At 38.3% G+C, this 12,665-nt stretch overlaps 1 protein-coding gene across 4 annotated transcripts in view; it reads left to right on the forward strand.

Moving 5' to 3' along the window:
• Positions 1–12,665, forward strand: part of RALGAPA2 (Ral GTPase activating protein catalytic subunit alpha 2) — a 337,491-nt gene that overhangs the window by 239,313 nt on the left and 85,513 nt on the right. For all 4 annotated transcript variants that reach the window (XM_055265963.2, XM_063634225.1, XM_063634226.1 and 1 more), the window contains one exon: positions 12,285–12,412. In XM_055265963.2, coding sequence (XP_055121938.1) covers positions 12,285–12,412 — 128 coding nt within the window. The remainder of the gene's footprint in view (positions 1–12,284; positions 12,413–12,665) is intronic.

The following is a 12,665-nucleotide window of genomic DNA, read 5'->3' on the forward strand; positions in this document are numbered from 1 at the left end:
TCTCTGAAGTAGGGATAAAGTGCTGGCCTCATGGAGTTGTTGTGAGAATTACATACTGTACATTGAGCACTGAGATGAGAACCAGGTTCAGTAATTAGGGGTCATAGTCATTGGGCTCATCATCAAAAATGAAATGTTCCTGGGCTTTTAAACCCCTTGTCTATGATTCTTTTGTTATTTTGTCTTAATCTTGTAATCCAAAAATATCTATTATGTATATTATTTTCATCTCTAATCACTGAGAATCATTTACTCCAAAGGCATCAAAGGAGAATCACAGGCCCAATTAAGTGATGAACCGTCTTTAAAATATATTCATGGAGATGCCATATTGTTCCCTAAGAGGACTTTCTTACTATTTGGAAATCTCTTTCCGTGTCTGGCTCAGGCTCTGCAAAATAGAATGTAAATCGGTCTTTTCCCACCTTCAAGAAACTAGCCCAAGCCCAATGAACCATTTTCTTTTTTTTTTTTTTTTTATTAATTTTTTTTGTATACAAAAACAATAAACATTTTCTAAAAATACATACAAACAAAGAGATGCGTATCAAACATATTAGGAAGGTTGCACATGGGAAGTCGGGGAATAGAAATGGGGGTGGGAGTTAAAATAAATGAGAGAGGGACTTTATATGGATCAGTGAAGATCACTTCGGGATAGGAGTTCGAGACCAGTCTGGCCAACTTGGCGAAACATGAAGAATACAACAGACAAACCAACCAACCCAATGAACCATTTTCTGAGCAGCCTCTCCTCAGAGAGTGCTGCTTGCTGGTGCTCCATGGAGTTATGTGCTCTCCTCAGAGAGTGCTGCTTGCTGGTGCTCCATGGAGTTATGTGCTCTCCTCGGAGAGTGCTGCTTGCTGGTGCTCCATGGAGTTCCATGGACTTAGGTGTTCCTGGAGGATGGTGCATGGCCTTCCCCTTCCCACATCCCACCCTGAACCATAGAGCACACAAAAAGACATTTAGGATTCAACACATTTTACTTTTCATAAAATGTTTATAAAATGTTCAGTGCATGGACTCTTTGGTGTTTCTGGTAAATAATGTGACTACTATTGTTTTTCCCAATGGGAAAATTACTGTCTTTTGGTGCAATATTTTAGCAGATTTATCTGTTACCCACTTTGACACCTCAAGCATAAATGCACAAGTACAAACACACCCTCTCAATTCATAATCCCTGTGGAACTGTGAATTTCCCAGAGGGGGAAACTGTGTCAGATCCTTGAATCCTTGATCTCAGAGGTGAAGGAAGCATTTTAGGTTTTCTGTTCTGACCTTTATGCAGGACACCCCGATAGCATCCCTACCCTTGTGTTTGTGCACCAGCATCACTGGAGCACAAGATCAGCTCAAGGTCCGTATAGCTCTCTCTGAATATCCAGAAACCACTTTTTTTCCCCTTTTAGCCTCTCATTTTTATCCTTCATTATTTCCAGTCTGGCACTTGATTCTCTCATTACTCATTAGAACTTCTTGATTGTCTGAGATTTACTTACGGGATCTGGTTAGAAATGTGGGAAAAACATGTTGTTTGTAGTTCTAATGAAATGCCCCCAAGAAGTTCTGTTTCCTAAGTCTGTACGCAGGATTTAGGGGGTTGCACATGGTTTCCCTGATGCGTGAGGTCAGTGCTTTGTTATTGGCAGATCACCAAGAGAAGACCTGCCCTGCAGTATGAGGTTCCACAGGTGTCATACAGATTGAGCCTTGGTGGATGGTCCTGATGCCTTAGTGATGAGGAAATGTTAACTTTGGAGCAGCTGGGGCCAAGCTTCTCAGGGCGACTGTCCTTGGCCAGGCACTTACATGGAAAGCAGCTCTGGTCTGCTCAACCCACTGGCAACCCTCCACTTGCCCGTTCTCGCATGTGTGTAGAAACTTTAACAGTTTCTTTTCTTATTGGCTTCTTAACCTAAAATTATTTTCTAATTCATTGTTGCAATATTCCCTACCAGTTACATTGATCTGTTTTAGAGATTGTGATCATAATTGCAATTACTATTGACTTCACAGGCCCTTTCTTTCCATCATTCTGTGATGGGCAGTGGTACTTCTCTCCAGGTATAAAAACATGTACTCTTTCCTACCTGACTTTACCATTTTGGTTTCTGGCCACCTAACTTGTGAGGAACACTCAACAGATCTGCAGCATTTCCAATTCTCACCACCCACCAGATCTTATCTCCTACTGACACACACAGTGAATTTACCTTCAGCTCAGCCTTTCCATTAAGTAAAAGATGGGAAACTTGCCTGGTGCTTTGTGTTGCTTTCATTTGGATGACCAGGACATGAAGTGGGTAGGTGAGCAGGGGTGGGCAAGTACAGCAGTGCAGAGTCTTGAGAGCAAGCTGGTAATTTCTGCAGGGCATTTCATCAAGTCCCATATCATCTGGCTTCCCATACCTGTTCTTCAGCCTTTTCTCTTATCTCTATGCATTTCCCTAAATACCTATTCCAGAGCTTTCCATCCTTCTCAAAAATCCAGTCTAGGCCTCTATGCCTGCCTCACTTCCTTTTGTGGCCCTACTTCTGACTTCACTTTGCTCTCAGGAATCCCTCAGGAGCTCTGTGCAGTCCTTTGCCATGTTCTGTCCACAGTCTTTCTGTTTATTTATCTGTAATACTTTAATCATTAACTGTAGGCATATCATTCATACAAACCAGCCAGCACTCAGCTAAATTAGTGTCTCTTGAAATGCACTTCGGGGAACCCTGCCCTAGAAAAGAGAGCCAGACCCACCTCATGTTTTCATTCCTATTTTTACCATTTGTCTGGAGTGCTCCGCTCTTCCCACCATGAATCTCTGCCAACACCTACAGTCATGACCACCTCCTACATGAAGCCTTCCATGGCTTCTCTCAGCTAGAAAAGAACTCTCTGTAGCTTCAGAATATTTTATCTGCGTCCACCCTAAAGCTTTTTTTCCCTTTTGCCTTCTTGAATACGTAGTTTTACCTCTTCTGCAAACTACCTATAGTTCAGAGCCTCAACTTGTTCATATCTGTATTCCCTCACAGCCCTTAACAGAACTTTGATCAAATGATGCAAATGAACAGCTATTAAACAGATGGCACGTGAAATCTCTGCCCCTTTTGACACAGAAAGATTCACTGTAGTCTTTAGAATTTTCAGACAAAGTTTTAGTCTTCTGAGTATTCGTTTTTCCCAAAAGCTATCTTCTGGTATTTTAGAGAATGTATTTATATTATACAGAGATAGGAATGTAGGAAAATAAAAATTCGTTTCTCAGAAATATACCTTACATTTCTCTTAAGGTTTTTACATATATCTCAAAATTGTATGTTTTTTTTTACCTTGCCTCTCATTAGGACAGTACTGTTTGCAACACGCTTTCGGGGTTGGTAGGGCATTTGAACCTTTTAGTCACTCTGTGAGGCCCATAGGGCAGACAACACTGCCCTTGTGCTCCAAATATGTATGTAGTTAATATGAGTATAAAGAATTTATCCAAGAGTACTTGATTCTGGTACAAGTCCAGCATCCTGAATCCCAGTAGACTGAATCTCTTTAAGAGTAGAGAGCTATCAGTTTTCACACCTGTATGCAGATGCTTTTTATATTCTGTGTACACATCCTGTGTTCACATTATAGGTATATGTGTGAAGTCAAGGAGAAATTTGAATTCTAGACCTTTGTATTAAGTCACCCACCTCTTGCATTATAAAGGCAGTGCCAAAAATCTGGACACAGAAATCACAGCCATATCATTGTTATGAATACAATACTTGCAGTTTTTTAGCAGAATGAATAACTGACCAAACTGGGTAAGTTAAGCCACGAACATTCTTCATTTGTCATTCTCAACGTGGCCTGCCTCTCAGTAGGCCCATCCATGGCAATATTCCAATCCTGGAGGCTGGAGGTTATCTGTGAGGAATTGGAACAGAGTTCAGTTGTTCATTGCCCTGCTTTGGACCATCAAGATGTCTGCATTGCATCCTTGAAAGATTAATCCCCACAAATCAAATGGGTATTTCAGATCATTTTCTGTGTCCTAAGGATTCTTTTTTGTCCTTGCTCCAACAACTGGGCACATCCTTGTGCTGGCATGCTGCCTAGTGTTGCCATGTGGACTTCAGTGTCATCACTTCACTGCAAAAGGCTTTCTTTGCTTTCACAATATCTTCCCAAGAAGAATCCCTGGATATGAAGTGTCTTCATCTGGACCCAAACCAGAGAAAGAGAAATTAGTTTGGGCTATACCTTCTATGTGTGTGCCTCCCCTGAGCACTGTACTTCTTTAGTCAAGGAACACATGATAGGGGCTCCACAAGCAGCTCCTAATCTGCAGGTGGTAAGGAAATCCAGTTTGTCAGCAGTCATGGAAAATCTTATTAATCCCCAGGCTTTGGTCATCATGCTAGGAGAGGGCACTTGTGAGTCACTCAGAAACTTTAGGTGGTTGTGAAATATACGTGCTCAGCAGGATGAAATACTGAGATAAGATTCTGATTAGGACTAGTACTTGATGTTGTCTTCCATCAAATTTACCATTGAGCATGGGAATCAAGAGTGAGTGCTCCATGAGAACCCTTCCCCATCCGCTTTGTACAGCAGCAGCACTGTTTTCCCTGGCAGGACCACTCACCCTGTCTATCCTGGAGCCTCCTTTACTGCCTCAGTATCCAGTGGTCTGTGGAGCCTAAAATACCTGACCATCAGTTTCCACTTCCCACTGAGAACACTGTATCTTCTAGGAAGTACTTAAGTACTAAAGTACTCCTTAAGTACTAAAAACTAAAGTTAGAGACTATCATCATAGGGATAGGAAAAAAGGATATACCATACCTTATGGGTCAGTATCCCCAACTCATGGGGTAATATATCCCACTTAGCTTGGCGAATGATTTTCAGCAGTCATCAGGCAGGAGGCTGTGTGGGTAGGCCCTCCTGTAACTCCACTGGTCCCATATACCTTACTCATACTGTGTTTCTTACTACAGGTTGGGATATATCTTGCTGTGAGGTAAGGCAAGTCCCTACCCAGTTCTCCTTTGGCTTTTTTAAGCCAATTTCATTTCTATAAATGTCTTAGAATCAGCTTGTCAAGATACATACATGCCATGCATTAAATCCATAGGTCAATCTAGGAAGGAAAATCACAACAATATTGAGTCTTCTAGTCCAAGAACACATCTATCATTTCATTTATTTAGACTAACATCTCTGAATAAAGTTTTGTAACTTTCTTTATACTTTCCTTGTTAGATCTATTTTATATTTTTATGCTGTTGTAAATAATATTTCCTCTTCTAACCATTTGTTGCTGGTGGAGAGAAATGCATTTGTATTTTTGGTGAATGTATTCTGTATCCATTGACTTTGATAAACACTCTTACTAATTCTGACCATTTGCCATAGATTATGTTGGAGATTCTGTGAGTATAGTTATGCCATCTAAAAAAAACGACAGTTTTCTTCCTTTCTAATTCATAATCCTCTATTTGTGTCTTGCATTACTGTATTGGCAAGGATCTCCAGTGGAAATGTTGGTAGATGTGATGTAGGGGGACATTTCTTTTCTCCTTCACAGTCTCCCACATCAAGTTCTCAATGTTTCACCATTTAGTGGTTGCTCTGGAATTCTGTAGATATTCTAGAACAGATTAAGGAAGTTCCCTTCTATTCCAGGATTGCTAAGAATTTTTTTCCTTAACTGGATTTTGAATTTTATAAAACACTTGTTTAAATGTCTTTTGAGGTGATTACCTGACTTTTCTCATTCAATCTATTAATGTGGTTGTATACAGACTGATTTTTACTGAAAATTGTATTCTTGGGATATGCCCGACTTGGTCATGATATTGTTATTTTTGCACATTATGGAATTGGCTTGCTGATATTTCGTTAGGGTTTTGGTATGCATGTTCATGAGTGAGATTGGCCCCTCATTTTGGTATTAAGATTGTACTAGCCTAATAAAATGAGTTTGTTTTCTCTTTTCCTATACTATGGAAGTTTCTCCAAAATAATAGTTATTTGTTCTTTCGAAGATTTTATTCGAATTTTGTTATTTTGAATATGGTTGTTCGAAGATTTTATAGAATTTGCCAGTGAAGACTTCCGAGCTGGCTTTTCCTTGTTAAAATGTTTTTTTCTACTATGATTCATCTACTTTAAGGCTCATAGAATTATAACTTTTATATATCATCTTGTGTCTGTGTTTGCTAAATTGTATTTTTCTTCTCATTTGGCCATTTCATCTAAACTTTCAAATTTATAGGCATAAAGCTACGTATATTTTCTAAGTATCTATAGTTGGATTCCTTTTTATTTCTAATATTATTTAGTTGCGCTTTTTTTTTCTTGATTCACCTTGCCAAAGACCTGTCAATTATATTAGACTTTTTTCAAAGAACCAACTTTTTTTTTTTTTCAACTTTTATTTTAGATTCCAGGAGTACATGTGCAGGTTTGTTACCTGGGTATATTGCATGATGCTGAGGTTTGGGGTATGAATGGTCCTGTCACCCAGGTACTGAGCTTGGTACCCAGTAGTTAATTTTTCGACCCTTGCTCCCCGCTCTCCCCCTTCTAGTAGTTCCCAGTTTCTGTTGTTGCCATCTTTTTATACAATTTTTGTTGTTATCTTTATGTCCATGAGTACTCAATGTTTAGCTCCCACTTATAAGTGAGAACATGCGGTATTTGGTTTTCTGTTCCTATGTTAGTTTGCTTAGGATAATGGCCTCCAGCTGCATCCATGTTACTGCAGAGGACATGTTTTTTTTTGTTTTGTTTTGTTTTTCTTTATGGTTCCTTAAAGAACTGTCGATCTTGGTTCTCCTTTTTGTTGTATGTTTGTTTTCTATTTTTTAATGATGACTTTTATCTTTATTAGTTCTTTCCCTCTACTTTCTTTGAGTTTGTTTGATTCTTTTGGTTTTTCAGTACTTCTTGAGTTGGGTGCCTATGTCATTATGTTGCAGTCTTTATTTCTTTCTAATATGAGCATTTGATTCTACATGGTCCCTGCAAGTACTGCTATAAGGTATAAGTTATAATATCTACTAGTCTTATTTTATCAGTTAGCTTAACATATTGCTAAATTTCCATTTCAATATTTTGTTGACCCATGAGTTATTTAGAAGTGTATTTCTTGATTTCTAAACATAGAGGTTTGTGTCAATTATCCTTTTGTTGTTGTTTGTTGTCAATAGCTTTTTGGGGCATAGAATATGGATTGTAAAATTTCCACCCCTTGAAATTTATTGAGATTTGCTTTATGACCTAGAACAGGCCAGCAAACATTTTTTGTAAGGGGCCAGATAGTAAATATTTTAGGCCTTGAGTCTGTCACAACTAAATAACTCTGTCATTATTGTGCAAAAGTAGCCATAGAAAATGTGTAAGTGGGCCGGGCATGGTGGCTCACGCCTATTATCCCAGCACTTTGGGAGGCTGAGGGGCGTGGATCACTTGAGGCCAGGAAATCGAGACCAGCCTGGCCAACATGGTGAAACTCCGTCTCTACTAAAAGTACAAAAAAATTAGCTGGGCTTGGTGGCACAGGCCTATAGTCTGAGCTACTTGGGAGGCTGAGGCACTAGAATTGCTCGAACCCAAGAGGCAGAGGTTGTTGTGAGCCAAGATTGAGCCACTGCACTCTAGCCTAGGCAACAGAGTGAGACTCTGTCTCCAAAAAAAGAAAATGTGTAAGTGGATAACTGTGGCTGTGTTCCATTAAAATTTATTTATGAACTGAAGTTTAAATCTCATAATTTTCACATCGCAAAATACTCTTTTAATTTTTTTCCAACTGTTTACAAAGTAAAAAGCATTCTTAGCTTGCAGGCCATACACAAGTAGGTGCCATGTTGGAATTAGGCCCTGCAGGCTATATTCGTGGATCCTTGACTGAGGATATGGTCACTTTTTAAAAAGTATTCTGTACATGCTTGAAATGAATGTGTTTTCTGCAGTTGTTGGGTAGAGTATTTTATATGTTTCCATTATGATGAGTTTGTTAGTTGTCTTGTTCAAATCCTCTGTATTCTTGCTGTTTTCTGGAAAACGTTTCCTTGGAAACATATTTAATACTGAAAAGGGCACAGATTGTAAGTATACAGCATGATGGATGTTTTCAAAATGAACACACTTGTGTAATACCACCACAGATCAAAATAGAGGATATTGCCAGCCCCCAAAATTCTTGCTCGTGCCCCATCTCAATCACTAATACAATGAAGAAGTGGCCACTATTCTGACTTTTGGGCCTGTTGATTCATTTTACTTGGTCTTGAACTTTCTAGGAATGAAATTATGTAGTATGAACTTTTTAGTGTCTGTTTCTTTCACTCATCATTATATTTGGATTATTTTCATGATAGTACATGTAGTTGTGGTTTGTTCATTTTCATTACTGTGGAATATTCTGTTGGGTGAATATAACACAAACTTTTAATTTGTTCTCCTCTGGATGGACCTTGTGGCTATGTTCTGTTTGGTGAATATGTATAACTTGCCTTTTCATTTTTGTAATGGGCAGAGTTTTAGAAATTTCTATATAGTCCAACGTATTTTCTTTCTTTTATGATTTATGCCTTTTGTACCCTAAAAAATCCTTGCCTATCCTAAGGTCGTGGCGATTTTGTCATATTTTTTTCTGGAGGCTTTATGGTTTTAGCTTTAATATTTCAGTCTGTAACCCTCTCAATTTTTGCGTGTGATATGAGATGAAGGTCAAGGTTTACTTTTCCATATGGCTCTCCAGTTGTTCCAGTGTCTTTATTGAAACACTTTTTTCTTCCACCAAACTGACACACTGCCTTTATTGCAAATCAATTACCATGTAGGTATGGCTCTATTCTTGGACTCTGTATTTTGTTTTATTGAAATATTTGTTTATCCTGGTACCACTATAATGATTTCTTAATTATTATATTTTTATAGTGTGCCATGAAATTAGGTAATATAAGTCTTCTTCTTATCATCTTGACTAATTTATGACTTTTCATTTCCATATGAACTTAGAACTGTTTGGTACATGTATATTTTTTAAAAGCTTGCCAGGATTTTGATTGGGTTTTGTTGAATCTATAGCTTAATTTTAGCAGAATTGACAACAATATTGAAACTTCCAGTCCATGAACATTGTACATCTTTCCATTTATTTAGCTTGTCTTTAATTTATCTCATCACTGTTTGGTAGTTTTCAATATAGATGTCTTGCACATTCTTTTATCAAATTTATTCTGTTTTAATGCGGTTATAAACATTTTTACATGTCTTTTCCCAATTATTGGTTGCTAACATTCAGAAATATAACTGATTTGAGGAGCATATTGTTTTCTGAGGCTTATCAAAATTCACTCACTAAATCTAGTTAAATTTCTTTGGACTTTTCATGTACATAATCGTTACCTGTGAATAAAAACAGTTTTACTTCTTTCTAACCTTTATGTTCCCCTCTTCTCTCCTACCCTTCTTCTTTCTTTCTCTTAATTTTCTTTATTGTAGTGACTAGGATCTTCAAAAATGTTGAGTAGAAGAGGTGAACATAGACATCCTTGCCTTTTCAGATCCCTTTTAGAAAACACTTAATCTTTCATCATTAATTATGACACCTTTTTCCCCCTTTAAGCGCTCATTAAATTGAGGCATTTCCCTTCTATTCCTGGTTTGCTGAGAGTTTTTGTTCTGTTTTGTTTTTCTAATTGTGAGTGAGAGTTAAATTTTATTTAATGCTTGTTCTCTGTCTGTTGAAGTTATATAGTTTTTATTCTGTATTTTGTCAATGTGGATTTTTGCACATTGCAAAAATAAATTGCACTGATGGATTTATGAATGTTAAATGAACCTTGAGTTCCAATGGAAAATTCTGCTTGATAAGATATATTGTCCTTTTTTATCTTGCTGGATTTAATTTACAAAAAATTTATAAAGGATTTTTGCATCACTGCTGAGAGATATTAGTCCATAGTTTTCTTACCATGTCAGCTCTTTATGGGCAGAGACAGTCTATCATTCATTATTGTATCCCAAGCCCCTTCACCAATGCCAACCACAGAAAAGGGGCTTTACAAATAAATAGTTTTTGAGAAAAGTTTAAAGACCTAGGATGGAGACCCACATTCATTAATTTAAATTATTTAAAATAGTAATGAATGTAACTCATTTAGCAGGTATTTGCCTTCCAATTGTGTGTCAGGTACAGTGCTACTCAGAAGGGGTTTTCTTCCTCCATCTCCAGCCACTCCTTCTTTTCTAATTGTTTCTCATGTCTCTAAGCTCTAAACATTGGAAGGCCAGAGGATATGGCCCTTGAGTCTCTTTTCTTGATCTTTTGTTGATGTTATCTGATCTCATGGCTAGAAACATCATCTCTAAGTGAACAGCTCCAACCTAGGCCTTTCCCCTGACTCTAGCATGGTATAGCTACTCCTGCCCAATACATCATCACTGGATACCCAATAGGCATCTCTGACTTAGCATGTCTGAAATTGAGCTACTGATGCTCCCTCTCAGTCTTCTCCATTTCAGGAAAACGTAGCTCCAGCCTTCCAGTGGCCAGGCCGGAAACTGTGGCATCATCCTTGACACCTCTCTGTCTCTCCCACCTCATTAACCATCCTCAACAAATCCTGACAACTCTACTTTCAAAATATATCTGTCACCTTTCTCCACTTCTGCTGCCATTCTGATCCAAGCCATTACCGTCTCTTGCCTAGGTTATTCAGTAGTCACCAGCTAGTCTCCATAATTCCCCTTTGCAGTTTTCTCAACACAGGTGCCAAAACAATACCTTAAAAATGTAGATTAGATCATATCCCCTGCTTCCCTATACCCTCAGGAGGATTTAATCTTACTCAGAATAGAAATCCAGAACCCTTAAAACTTACTATAAAGCTCCCTTGTGACCTGCTTGACTTTAGCTCTTAATTCTTCCTTTTACTCACTTGGCCCCAGCCATGGTGACTTCCTTGCTGTTGCTTAAACATGCTAATTCTACTCCCACCACAAGGCCTGTGCTGTTACTCTGCCTGGAATGTTCTTCCGTTAGATGTTCTCATAGCTTCTTGTTCATTCATCATTTTCTTTAGGCCTTTACTGAAATGTCATCCTCTCCTTAAAGCCCACCCTGGCCATTAGAGCCAACTGGAGACCCCGCCCAAAAATAAAGTTATATTGCTCTTCCCTGCTTTATTTTTACCTTAGCACTTTTCCTGCCTATCATATATTTTATGTGTTTATACTGTTTATTCTCTGAAATCTCCAATAAATTCCAAGCTCAATAAATTCAGGGATTTTTGTACTATTCACTGTTGTTTCTGCAGTGAGTAGAACAGTGTGCAACACATTAATAAATATTTTCTGAATACATGAATAGGTGAGTAATAAGTGAATGAATATGAGTTACATGATCTCATGGAGCTCATGTAAGAATTGTGATCTCATGGAGCCTACAATCTGCATGTTACTGAATAAAATTAAAGAAATTCTATTGGGGGAAAAAGGAGAGAGAAGAAATAAATCCAAAAAAGGCAAGTACAGAAACTTGTGAGTTTTCCACATAACAGAAATGGGTTCAGCTAAGAAAAGCCAGTCTCTATTAAAAACAGAAGCTGGGTGTGGTGGTGCAACTGTAATCCCAGCTACTCAAGAGACTGAGGTGGGAGGATGCTTGAGCCCAGAAGTTCCAGGCTGCAATGAGCTATGATTGTGCCACTGCACTCCAGTTTGGGTGAGAGAAGGAGACCCTGTCTCAAAAACAGTAGAAGAAAATGAAGGTAATGCAGTATCTTGGAAGCAGAGGGGGAAAAGGTCAAGAAGAATGAGGACTGTGTAGGACTTTGTAGTTGTTGACAGGGATCACCATCATCTCCTTTAAGAGTTAATATACATCAGGACCCATGGCAGGAACATTACCAGTTCCATAACTAGTTTCAGACAGATGTAAGGGTAGTGTGCAGTGAAGCATGTCTGTGTATCATGCATAATTCACATGATGTAGGCACTTAAGAGCAGCACCATTTCTGTAAATGACAACAGAAGAGAAAAAACGAAGAACCTGGTAAAATTTTGTCATTGAAAGTTTTGCTGGAGAATCCCTAGTAGAGGAGCATTGTGGAGCAGTCCTGCTTCACTCAATTTGAAAGCCCTGGACCTGTGTCCTGTTAAGGTCAGCGTCTGCTCTGTGGGTGACAGCTTACATGCTCATTGCAGGTCTGATATCTTTCAGCTACTCTCATATCTTTGATTTGACTTTTATCAGTTTTTAAAATTTGTTTTTCCATTTCAAATCAACAGGTTCCATTTTTTGGGCCTCTGTTTGATGGAGCCATAGTGAGTGGGAAGCTGCTGCCAAGCCTTGTATGTGCCACGTGCATCAACGCCAGCAGGGCTGTGAAGTGCCTCATCCCACTCTACCAGAGCTTGTATCTTTTTGCTTTAAATATGTAACTTACTAACCATCCCAGAATCAAGATTCCTGGCAGTTTTTCATAAGAGGTAAGTATTCAAAACTGAATTGAAGAGGGAAGAGAATTTTTTTCAACCTCTGTTAAAAATAACATAGTGGTTTTTCATAGCATTTGTTAATTTATATTAAATATAATAATTTTATTCTGCATTAAACTTAGAGTTTACTTTCATAATTTACTCACATACATTTGTGTCTGAGAAGCTGTG

This window comes from Symphalangus syndactylus, chromosome 24 (assembly GCF_028878055.3).
Source record: "Symphalangus syndactylus isolate Jambi chromosome 24, NHGRI_mSymSyn1-v2.1_pri, whole genome shotgun sequence".
Lineage (NCBI taxonomy): Eukaryota > Metazoa > Chordata > Mammalia > Primates > Hylobatidae > Symphalangus > Symphalangus syndactylus.